Source organism: Nansenia antarctica, assembly GCF_963989245.1.
Source record: "Nansenia antarctica genome assembly, chromosome: 10".
Taxonomy (NCBI): domain Eukaryota; kingdom Metazoa; phylum Chordata; class Actinopteri; order Argentiniformes; family Microstomatidae; genus Nansenia; species Nansenia antarctica.
In genome coordinates, this window is record NC_137680.1 from 16,366,025 (window position 1) to 16,378,723 (window position 12,699).

General features: G+C 49.9%; 1 protein-coding gene across 2 annotated transcripts in view; it reads left to right on the forward strand.

The window, feature by feature from the left end:
• Positions 1–12,699, forward strand: part of LOC308166479 (low-density lipoprotein receptor class A domain-containing protein 4-like) — a gene marked incomplete at both ends in the record, with an annotated part of 48,986 nt that overhangs the window by 20,619 nt on the left and 15,668 nt on the right. The window contains one exon of one of the 2 annotated variants that reach the window (XM_080540801.1): positions 12,283–12,337. The exons of the other annotated variant lie outside the window; for it this stretch is intronic. Coding sequence (XP_080396927.1) covers positions 12,328–12,337 — 10 coding nt within the window. Of the gene's footprint in view, positions 1–12,282; positions 12,338–12,699 lie in introns of those variants that run through there. 2 annotated transcript variants of the gene reach the window in all.

A 12,699-nucleotide genomic window follows, 5' to 3' on the forward strand; every position in this document is an offset into this window, starting at 1 on the left:
GGTAGATGTAGAGGCTAGGAGGTGGTAGATGTGTCAGTAGAGGCTAGGAGGTGGTAGATGTGTCAGTAGAGGCTAGGAGGTGGTAGATGTAGAGGCTGGGAGGTGGTAGATGTAGAGGCTGGGAGGTGGTAGATGTAGAGGCTGGGAGGTGGTAGATGTAGAGGCTGGGAGGTGGTAGATGTAGAGGCTAGGATGTGGTAGATGTAGAGGCTAGGAGGTGGTAGATGTAGAGGCTGGGAGGTGGTAGATGTAGAGGCTGGGAGGTGGTAGATGTAGAGGCTAGGAGGTGGTAGATGTAGAGGCTGGGAGGTGGTAGATGTAGAGGCTGGGAGGTGGTAGATGTAGAGGCTGGGAGGTGGTAGATGTAGAGGCTGGGAGGTGGTAGATGTAGAGGCTAGGAGGTGGTAGATGTAGAGGCTGGGAGGTGGTAGATGTAGAGGCTGGGAGGTGGTAGATGTAGAGGCTGGGAGGTGGTAGATGTAGAGGCTAGGAGGTGGTAGATGTAGAGGCTGGGAGGTGGTAGATGTAGAGGCTGGGAGGTGGTAGATGTAGAGGCTGGGAGGTGGTAGATGTGTCAGTAGAGGCTAGGAGGTGGTAGATGTAGAGGCTGGGAGGTGGTAGATGTAGAGGCTGGGAGGTGGTAGATGTGTCAGTAGAGGCTAGGAGGTGGTAGATGTGTCAGTAGAGGCTAGGATGTGGTAGATGTAGAGGCTAGGAGGTGGTAGACGTAGAGGCTGGGAGGTGGTAGATGTAGAGGCTAGGAGGTGGTAGACGTAGAGGCTGGGAGGTGGTAGATGTAGAGGCTAGGAGGTGGTAGACGTAGAGGCTAGGAGGTGGTAGATGTGTCAGTAGAGGCTGGGAGGTGGTAGACGTAGAGGCTGGGAGGTGGTAGACTCGATGTGTCACAATAGCTCCTATTACTTCAGTTTAGTGGACATAGTTGTTGTGTCCTCTTCAAAGTTATTACATTCGCCTCCAGCTCACATTAGTATTCCGTCTGGCTCTCACAGATCTTTGTTTCAAGGAGAAATAGTGAACTCTTGCATTTTGCAATAAGACACCACACATGATCTTAAAAACCCCAGACAAAAATGATATGATTCACCTGGTAGCTTGTGTCTGTATTCTTGGCATGTACTGTACGAATCGATTTTGTGAGGGTTATTGCCACCGTGAGCAGGTTTGAAATTTGATTTCTTGTGAAATTGGATTTTTTTTTTCATCCTAACGTCAGAGGCATGCGATATTATATTTGTTATTCTGTATTATTCTGCAATTAAGCCTTCATTAATTCTTAACACCGCCGTCACTCCTACTTCGAAAGCAGATGAGGGCGTTTGATTGCAGTCTGTTGTATTTGTATGTTAGCGAGGCTAGTAGCATGCCTATTAGATGTAGCCTAGCTTTATCTGACACAGACACACACTAAAATACTCACATTTCATACATTGTGTATGTGATTCATATCTTACTACCATGACTTTGTCATGACTTTGGTCATGGCGCCAGATCAATATGACGGAATGTTACAGCGCTACACTTTATCCCGTAATACACTATCAGGCATTTCAAAAGCGATGTGGATTGAAGGCCATGGATGGCAGATTACATTGTGAGAAAGAGAAAAAAAGAGAAAGAAAATCTGTCTGAGAAATTTTTTTCCTGAGATATATTATTAAGGCTGTTCATCATCATGGTATTTTATGTGGGATTGTTCATGTACAACCCTTGAGACACAATGCACCAAACCAATTGAAAAACATCCAATAGCGTCTGGCTGCTTTACGAGAGGCTCCAGACCGGCAGGAAGTTTCAGAACTAGCAGGAAGTTTGATATCAATAACTGAAAATGAAGGCCTTCAAATATTGATCGGGAGGTGTTACCTGGGGGGTTATTTGTTAATGTTCCAATAGATTTTAACGCGCCGTCAGCTGTTCATCCCGCTTCATCCCAGACGGCCAACTTCGATCTAAAGTACACAGCGCAGCACCCCCCCCCCCCCCACGGGCTTGTCAAAGACATTCAAAGCCGTCTTCAAACCAGACATGTCGCCTGTTTGTTTGTTGCTGTTTCCAGAGGGACACACCTCTGTGTGATGGTGATGACAGAGGGAAAAAAACGTCTGCGTGTTGTCATCGTCATCGTTGTCGTCGTCGTCCGCGGCGACAGACAGAGCGGCTTGTTTGTTTGTCGGTGTTCCCAGAAGGGCACTCCTCTGTGACGGCGATGGCAGGCGGCGGCTGGGGGGACTACCTGCATGATGTCCCCCCCCCCCTCCACGCTGAGGCAAGGAGCTGGCGGAGTGGAGCCCCACTCTAATCATCCTGGTCTGTGGGACGCCATCATGCGCCTCTTTACGGTCCAGATGTGAGGGGGGGAGACAAGGGGGGAGCGGGCGGGGGTGGGGAGGGGGTGTGAGGAGGGGGGAGTGACAGTGGGAGCAGCTGTGAAGGGAAAGCCAGAGTGCTGATGAGCATGGAAAAGAGTGCTGAGACAGAGCTTTGCTCCGTGGTTGGAGGGCAAAACGCTGGCGCACCTGAGAGACAGACGCTGCGTCTGAGCAACCTGCAGTCGGTAAACAACACACGCTCTTACCCCCCTCCCGCCCGCCACCCCCGTCTGTCTGTCAAGCCACCCCACAGATCTGAACTGCGGCACAATACAGCGCCCGCCGTCCTTGTCGCAGGAACGCATTACTAAAACCAGCTAATGGATCAGAGGCTGCGCGAGAACAACTAAGTCAACATTGTCTGCATTCTTGTTAACTTGAAAACTGTTTTGCTTTGTGAAGGATAGCAGGTAAGCAATTGTCTGTCTCCTCGGGGCAATGAGAGGCTATTATGCACCGTGGTGGAGGAGAGGCAGACCTGTATCACGGAAATCACAGGCGGCGGAACATGTGGTGGAAATGCCAATTATGAAGACAAATGAAGAAAATGGGTGTTGTTATTTGAATGAAAAATGCTCTTTCTCAGAAAATATGGCTTGTTTGTTTTTGTTGTCGTTGGTGAATCAAATTGAAGTGGAATAATGCAGTAGAAAGACGGAGATGGAGATGGAGGAGGAGGAGGAGGAGGAGAGAGAGAGAGAGAGAGAGAGAGATGCTGAGAGGGGAAGTGAGTGGTGCGACCGGCACTCCTCTTGGAGCAGTCACACACAGGAAGACGTGCCAGCAGCGGTCTCTATGGGAACGTTGCAGAAGGCCTGGGAGGTTATAAAAAGCATAGTAGCTAGACGGTCAGCAAGGACATCACAGACCTTTTTTTTCTCTTCTTTTTTGGGGGGGATAAGAAGAATTAGGAGCTGTCTTTTATAGGAGACTTCAGGACAGGCGCTGCGCAAAACAGGGGAGAGAGAGAGAGACAGGAAATGACCAGAGCAGGGTGGTATGGGGGCTGTTGCTAAGCCACATGGACAAGTCTTTTTTGCCCAGATTCTAGGGATCCTTGTCACCCTGTCCATATACAGCTCCTCCTGTCTGCTGTCTGCCATGAAAACAGGAACACATTTCTTAAAAGGGGAAAGAAAAAAAAATATGTTTCTTTTTTAGACAACTCTGTTTTGAAGGCTAGCCTACCAAGCTGATTCTGTAGGAAACTGAAGCCTACGAATGTTACCCCCTCTTATCCCACGTATAATGGGATGTAACAATAAACTTGATTCTGATTCTGATTCTGACTCGGCCCATTTCGGGAGGTTGCTCCCCCCAGCGTTGGCGCCTCCTGAACATCTGCCTCTCTCTGCCTCTCTCTCTCTCTGCCTCGCTCTGCCTCTCTCTGCCTCTCTCTCTCTCTGCCTCGCTCTGCCTCTCTCTGACTCTCTCTGCCTCTCTTAGCCTTTGTCAGCCTCTCTGCCTCTCTCTGTCTCTCTCTGTCTCTCTCTGCCTCTCTTAGCCTCTCTCTGCCTCTCTCTGCCTCCCAGCCTCTCTTTGCCTCCCAGCCTCTCTCTGCCTCTATCTACCTCTCTCTGCCTCTTTCTGCCTCTCTCAGCCTCTCTCTGCCTCTCTCTACCTCTCTCTGCCTCTCTCTACCTCTCCCTGCCTCTCTCTGCCTCCCAGCCTCTCTCAGCCTCTCTCTGCCTCTCTCTCTCTCTGCCTCTCTCTCTCTCTGCCTCTCTCTCTCTGCCTCTCTCTGCCTCTCTCTCTCTCTGCCTCTCTCTCTCTCTCTGACTCTCTCTCTCTGCCTCCCAGCCCTGCGACTGCAGCATGACGGCCACAAACGCTACCATCCCCTTCCCCATCTCTCCATCCCCTACCATCCCTCCCCTCCTGTCCATGTCTCCCATCCATCCATCCATCCATCCCTCCCTGCCCTCCCCTCCCTCTCTTCCTCCCCTCCCCTCCCTCCCTGCCTCCCTCCCACCCCCCCAGCAGGAAGTAGGGCAGACTAGAGTCTGTGTCACAGGCAGATTTGATAAAGACAGTGCGTGATACATTCTCTTGTGCGCTTCTGGTGGTTGTGTTTGTGGGTTTTAAAAGTAGGTCATTGTTACTCCCACACAGGCTGCCTGCACACACATATCTCCCAACTAAGCACCTCTTTTTTTTTGGGGGGGGGGGGGGGCAGGCTTTTTTTTAAAACGCACAAAAAAACAAGCACTTTTATGCAAAGACAATGTGGCCACCCAGCACAGTGGCAAAGAGGATTTCACTGAGGCATGTCCAATATGACACAACTACCCACCTAAATCTAAATCTAAACGTATTGTGTGGAATATTCCGACGCCGCATTATTCGCCAGGTTCAGCCATGATTGAATTATGCAGTCATTTATTCATCGTCCGCATTTCGTAGTCATGAAAAGCATACACGTAGTTCTACCTCGACAAGGAATGAGCGAGGGGGTATTAAACAAAGACTGTGTTGTCCGACGCCAGCGACAACAGTAACTGTACAGTGGCTGTACTTCCCAAAAAAAGATGGGAGCTGGCATCGCGTGCCAGCGTCCGTTCTGTGCTCCGCGGAGCACCTCCCCAGACCCTGAGCGGCCCCAGACCGCAGCCTCCATTCTGGGTCAGACCTGACCCTGCGTCTGCTACTGCTGCTGCTGCTGCTGCAGTCTATTTACGTCTGCACTGCAGACCCTGTCTTCAGCTCCGTGTTAAAGAGATGGAGATTAGAGAGACCGAACGGTACAAACCGCATACTACCGGCTACCGTTCTTTCACGATACCAAAACTATGTGTAAGAGACAACTGCAGTACTGCTGTAGTCAGCTTTATAGCGTATGTGGCGAGCGCTCTGGTTCTGGTTGTGTGTGTGTGTGTGTGTGTGTGTGTGTGTGTGTGTGTGTGGAGCTGTTACTGTGCTGTAGTTCTATCAGTCCTTGCTGCAGTGCTGTTTGAGTCATGGCCGCAGCAGCAGCAGTTTAGTGATGCTGTAGAACGGCTCCCAGACACAGACGCTGCACCTGGTGTTGTGATGGCTCCTGTCTGGTCCAGCTCTCCACCACAGCGTCACGGTGACCGCAGAGCTGACTTACACCACGCTGAGGTAAACACACCACACACACAGACAGACACACACACACACACACACACGCCAGGGAGAAATGCTGCTGATGCTGCTGCTGAACCTATGTAACCCAGGATGAGTAAACCACGGCCGGGGGGGAAAGCGGTGGAAGGAGGGAGGGAGAGAGAGACCGAGGGAGAGAGAGAGAGAAAGAGAGAGGGGGGCGGGGGGGAGTAGAGAGAGAAGGTGACTCAGTAGTGGTCAGCGTAACCGTAGGGAGTCAGTCCGACAGGCATACGCCGACCACCGGTCCCCCCGCGGACGTCCCCCTGTGATCAGGGGCGTCGATGCTGGAGACTGGAGGCCGGGGGCGGCCCGGTCCAGCTCCCCACAGCGCCCCCATGATGGACGGCTTCCACCACGGCCTCTTCCTGAGGGGGCGGTATTCATTAGCTGGCCTTACACACTCTAGACTGTTGACTCCCCCCTGACCGGACAGGGGGAGAGAGGAGAGAGAGAGAGAGGGGGGGAGAGAAACCCCCCCCCCCACGGCCTCCGCGGGGATTAGGAAGATAAATCGAGAGACGCGGCTAATCTGTCACGCCACAAAAGGGGGAAGCGGGCGGAAATTTGCATGACAAACCTTCGCCTTGAAGGTGATTGAAGAGAAAACAATTTTAGGAGACATCTCACTGCGTCGGATGGTGCCGGTACCTCTGGGTGGGCTGAGGACCTCCCCAGTGGGGGGTGGCGGTAGAGGGGCGGGGGGGTGGGGGGGGACTGGAAGGGTGGGAGGCATTCTATGGCCCCGAATCAGTTTATTTGTGTCTGACTGACTGCTGATGTGTTCAGAGCGACGATGATACCTTAATCCTCAGATTGTCACTGTGTTGGAGGGTTCAAACGGGCTGGCCTCGTTACAAGTGCTACCATAATCCCATCATGCACCCTGCCCAGCAAAGCCCTGTTCAAATGAAAACATAACCACCTGACACGCAGCAGCACATGTCACAGTGCAGATTGGCTGTCAGTCACTCTCTTTGTGCAAGGAAGTTGCCAGCCTTCCCCCTATTCAGCACCAGAGAATGCAAGTCCCCCCTTTTCTTTCTCTCTCAGCTTTTTTTTTCTTTCTTTCTCCCTCTCTCTTTCTCCCGTTCCCCTTGTTAATGTCTCAAGTCTGCTTTTGTCCCGTCTACATTGATGCAGCAGTACTGTACCATTTCATTTACTTCAATTGAATCCGAGCTCTATGATGTTCCCTCCCTTTTTAGTAGGAGGGGATTTTCTGGGGGCGGGAATAATGCTAATAGGAGATTCGCGGTCCACGTTGCAGTTAATGAGAGAATTTTTTGCGCAAAGGATAGTTACAGTGTGTCGTGTTCATACAGTTGGCTAATAAGATAACCTTAGGTCCTTTGGAGAGCAGAAAAGTTCCCCTCAAATAATGTCTGTGAGAAATACTATTCTAACCGACTTTCTGCTTAGGTATTGCCTTTTTACATCAATTAAAGTCCAGTTTGGGAGACGTTCTGTTTGAATGTGTGACGACTGACCTGATACTGTAGCTCCACCTCTGAAACAGGAGGCTGTCATTCTTTCTGCATTTCGTTTTTTGAGTCGTCCTTTTTTTGTTCTTTTTTTGGGGGGGATTTATTTTCCGATTTACGGAAACACTGGTTATTGTCCTGGCTTCCTGGTTCGCGGGGTCTGCCTTCCGTTGTGTGTGGCGAGCTGCTGAGGGTGCCTGTGACAGGTTTATTAAATATTGCAGAGCCCATGCTGAAAATGGCGGGGAGCTGGCCACACTAGTGAGCCCCTGCTGCTCCGGTAATTAATGTGGCGAGAGGACGTTAACATTAGGGCTCTCTGTGCTCGCTGGAGTAAGGACACAAGGCCGGCTTGTTGTTTTTCCACTGCTGTGGAGTACAACGACCCATTCTCTCAGGCTGTCGATGTGGCCAATCTGCCTGCTGCTCTGAGCCTGGTGCTGGAGAGAGACGGAGAGAGACGGAGGGAGGGAGAGAGAGAAAGCGAGGTAGGGAGAGAGAGAGGGAGAGGGAGGGAGGGAGAGAGAGAGAGAGAGAGAGAGAGGGAGGGAGGGAGGGAGGGAGGGAGGGAGAGAGAGAGAGGGAAGAGGGAGGGAGGGAGAGGGAGGGAGGGAGAGAGAGAGGGAGGGAGACAGAGAGAGGAGAGGAGAGAGGGAGGGAGGGAGAGGGGGACAGAGACAGCGGAGGACAAGAGAGGAGGAGAAAGGGGGAGACGAGATGGAGAGAGGAAAAAAGGGAGAGAGAGGAGAGAGAGAGAAAAAGAGAGAGATGGGGATAAAAGGAGAGACAGACAGACAGACAGACGGACAGACAGACAGACGGACAGATGGACAGACAGACAGATGGACAGACAGACAGACAAACGGACAGACAGACAAACGGACAGACAGACAGATAGACAGACAGACAGACGGACAAACAGACAGAGAGACAGACAGACAGACAGACCAGTCAGTACTGCTCCTCCTCAGCTCAACGGCAGCCCTCCACCTGCGCAGGCCCGCAGGCCAATCAGACCCAGTGGACTCGCCTCACATTGGATGTCACCGGGCAGACAACACACAGACATTTCAACTGAAGTTCACCACTGAAAATAGGAGGTGGGAAAATGGGAGCCACTCGCAGACTATTTGAACTCACACTGATAAGAGGGAGATGGCTTTTAGGAGCGCTTTCAGTGTAGTGTGGAGGAGGAGGAGTTGATGTACTGTGCAGTTTACCTTTTTTTTTGAAGCACCTCAGCGGTGAGCTCTGTTATTACAAGCTGTCGTGGCGTGTGCTGTTATACCCCGTCCCTATTCGGATGGCGCGTTGGGGTGGGGTGCAGCAGCATGTTCACAGGTCTCTCCATCTGTTCTCTGTTCTCTGATATCGTCATAGCAGTCGTTGTCAAGATTAATCCAAATAAAAAGCTTTTTATTTTATTTTTATTTATTTTTATTTAATTATTATTCTTTTAAAAAAATGTACATTGCATTTGATGCCCTTTGGGCAAATTAGTATTAACAGAGTCTCTAGTATGACATGAAGTCTCCTGTATTTATTGAGTTAGGTCACTGGTAAAAAAATATACAGAAGTGTTCAGGAACTATTGGGATTGGTACAAGCCTGGGTCTGTGATAAGCTAGTCACCCAGTACTAATGGTTGTCTGACCTGTAGTACTCTTTAAACAAGTATTGACCCTGCCAAGGGCAAACAGTCGCTGGCTCTATGCAGAGACTGACAATACTGTGTGTGTGTGTGTGTGTGTGTGTGTGTGTGTGTGTGTGTGTGTGTGTGTGTCTGTGTGTCTCTGTGTGTGTCTGTGTGTTTGTGTGTGTCTGTGTGTGTCTGTGTGTGTGTGTGTGTGTGTGTGTGTGTCTGTGTGTCTGTGCGTGCGCCTGCTCCGCTCCGATCAGGCACGTGAGGCTCATTAACGTAATTCTAACGCAATCAACAGTCTTATGATGGCAGCGATTACCGTCTGAGTCCTTATCAGTGTTGTGACGGCTGCTGCTGCACTGCCCTGCCTGCCTTCCCATGAGCCTGCGTACCAACAGAGTCTTGCCAGTCCGGGAGATTGGCATTAAACCTAGACATTACCTCATCCTCCTGGGCAGACAGCCCATTACAATGCTCAGCAGGCCCGCAGGGGTGAAAAGCTCAATACCTGGTGATTATGTGCTCTCTGCGCCGCATCGCTGTTCCACAGGCATCTCCTACCTCTCTCTCTCTCCACCCACAAATGACTAACACCCCCGCCCCCCACCCAGACACAGACACAGGCGCACGCGCGCACACACACACACACGCTCACACACACACACACACACACACACACACACACACACAGACACACACACACACACACACACACACACACAGACAGACAGACACACACACACACACAGAGAGAAACACACACACACACACACACACAGAAACACACACACACACACACACACACACACACAGAAACACGCACACACCCACCCACACACAGACACTAGCCCCCCTTTTTGGTGAGAGGTGTCATTGCAGTGGTGCCTGCGGCAGCCTGGACAGAAATGACAGGGGGGATGGAGCCAGCTAGCACCTGTAAGAACAGGATGACACGGCTAGACTAGGGCAGGAAGGAAGCAGATATGTACTGGCATGCACACGTTTTATTGAACACAGTGCACAGCACTTTCAACGTGTGTGTTGTCAGTCTGCTTGGCTGTTCACAAATGACTTAAGGCGGTAACAGTTGAGCTAACAGTACCTAGCTCTGTATCCCGGCTAGTCTTTATGTTGAAGTTGCTTTATCTCTTGGTTTTTATTTAATATATAAATAAATGTAATATAATAAATATATGTATTATTTTATATTTATGTGTGTGTTGTTTGGAATGTAGGCTTAAATGTTGTCAATCTGTATTCTTGTCAGATACCGTGCACATTTGAGGATTTATGTACTGCCAGTAGTCCGTAGCTTCTGCATTTGTTCACTGTGTTGTTGTTACAAAGACCTAAATGACTACATCAATCCAGCACATCTTTGTTCTTCAGACTTCAGCACAGTTGTTTACTTGGTCACAACAGTAACGATATCCTATTGTTGCAGGGGTTTTGTTTCACATTATCCTACACAAGCCACGGCATAGTTTTCTTCTCAGTAACAGTATCCTAATTGCAGAGCTTCTAAGCCGGAAAATGTTGTGTTGAACCGTTCACAAATAGAGTATAATTCATGTCACTGAATAGTGCTAAAAGCGCACATTTTCAACGACAGTACTCCCTCACTTGTACGTTTTACAAAAGAGAAGAATAAACCAACATGAAAGTACACGTGAACAGGATTCCTAGTTTGTATTACACCGGTTGTATTCCTCTCACTGTGTTCTCTCTGCGTTCTCAGTGGTTTCGTTTTGAAGAGGTTATAATTGATTCAAAGCCTAATTCATTCCCAGAAGCAGGATTTGGCTTCCTGAGTGAGGAGAGAAGAGAAGAATATTTTACATTTCATATCCATGTTTGGCATGTGTCTGTGGAGCCTGTCTGCCCTCCTCCCTGGGCACTAGATGGAGCCCTGGGTCAGGCTGCTTTTCCACCACGCACACCGAGATGCAGCACTCTAAACATGTTTTTATGGACATTTTATGGACTTTGAAGCTAGCAAGCAAATCCACTTAGATCATTTTAGATGTTTGGCAGTGGAAGGTAATGAACAGAATGTGGGTTTTGTTAAATTGGAGTGGAATGTCAATGGACTGCCCACTAGATTAGAAGAAGGGAGGTTTAATGTCACAGTTGTCTCTCCTAATGAAAACGTGTTTACATTATACTTATATACTGTATGAATGGACTGTTTTATAAAAGCTCGGTAAAACAAGAAACCCTGTTTACCTCCTTACCTCCCTGTTGTGGGAAGGAAACACACACACACACACACACACACACACACACAAACACACACGCAGACAGAGAGAGAGATAGAGAGGGAGAGGGAGAGAGAGAGACACACACACACACACACACACACACCAGTCTGCGTCTGCTGCTGCAGGGGGGATGGTAGGTGCAGACGAGAGTGCATTTGGTATTCAGTGGTGGGTAGTATTTATCTGTCTGCTGTCTGGTCTGGAAGTGGAGTCATCCTGCTCCCATGGGTACTAAATTATTGGTCCAGACAGGGGGGTCTCTGATGAAACAGTGACTGATTGGGGGTATTTCTGGTGATGCATGTTGCTTCAGGCTGACCTCATGTCTCGAAAGGATCTTGGTTGAATGTCTGCATTGATCAGGCCTCTTTAATTATTTGTACCTTCAATTAAACTAAGTCAACAGTCATTTAAGGTGGATTTGTCAAAGCTGAGGTAATGGATTGTTTGATGGTTTGTCACTTGATGCTCCATACAAACATACATGTAAAAATGTACATTTGTATTTGTGTTGTGTTAGAAAAGAAAGGTGTGTTACTTTGTAACATTGTTAATACTTTTGGGGATACTTACACCGCAGGCACAAGAGGCAAACCCCATGTGTCCCGGCCGGCTGGCAACTAAAGTCTTCCTCTCCCTACACTGTTTTTACTGCCTAGTTATTTATAGACTGTAGACGGCTGGGACAGGAGGGGTCCTGCACATGTGCTCAAGAACCGCAAGACTGCGGGGTCACCTCAAGGTTAGCTTCTTCAAAGACCGTCTTGATTGGTCGTGGCTGTCACTAATGAGTGTGTAACTCTAACCGCTCCCACCCACAAATGTTAGACCAGCCCCTCTCTCTCTCTCTCAGCCCATCCATTGTCACTACCAGTCTGCTCTGAGTCGGCCCCCCCCAGCCCCCAGCCAGTCCCCCCTCCCCCCCGGGCGTCTGGTCTACAGCGGAATCGCTGCCTTTTTTGGGGGTGGGCCATAGTCTGGTGAGCCCTGCCTCCACTCGGAACGGAGAGGTGTTTTTTCCCCCAATGAAGGCGAGAGGGAAGAGATTCAGAGAACAAGGCTCAGACAATGCGATAGTATGAGGAAACGGTAAGGCTAGAATCGGGAGAATCGGAGAATCGATTCCACTCCACAACTTTTCTATCTGTGCCGGTTAAGACGACGGATGATCATGGCGTGAGAAGAGCATGTGAACACGGGACGTACAGAGGCGGACTCATCGCCGAGCTGCTGGAAGTTTTTATCGCATCGGAGCCGGTGATCGCCCCCGGCTCTCCTCCCCCGGTCTCCCCGGGTCTCCCCCGGTCTCCCCGAGCCCCCCCAGCCCCATGCCAAACCTCACGGCCCTGGGCAGCCCCCCCGACAACAACTCCTCCAATGTCCTTTGCTCCTGCAACTGCACCGGTGGTTCCCAGCCCCAGGGGATGGAGATATGTAAGTATTCGCGGTGGTGAAGAAGATAGTGCTGTCTGTCACCCGTGAAAGACGAAACGCTTTTCTCGTGGGAAGTGTTGACTGTTATGTTACCGCTGTGCTGCTGTTTCATTTCACGCATCAATTGCGCTTCTTATGTAAAACGCCGACGCGTGTTTGTCTTCGGACAGCGAATGTGTTGATGTATAGACTTTTAGTTTGACTTTACCGTACATAGCGTTATTGTGAAATGTAAAAAAAAAAGTCAAGCCGCCTTTTGCTCGGTGCGTCTGTTATGTCCGTCGTTTTTATTGGCTTTGAATGATTGACGCACTGTAGATGTTACTGTGGCTGGCAGCGAAGGGTTGTACCGGTTGAAGTAT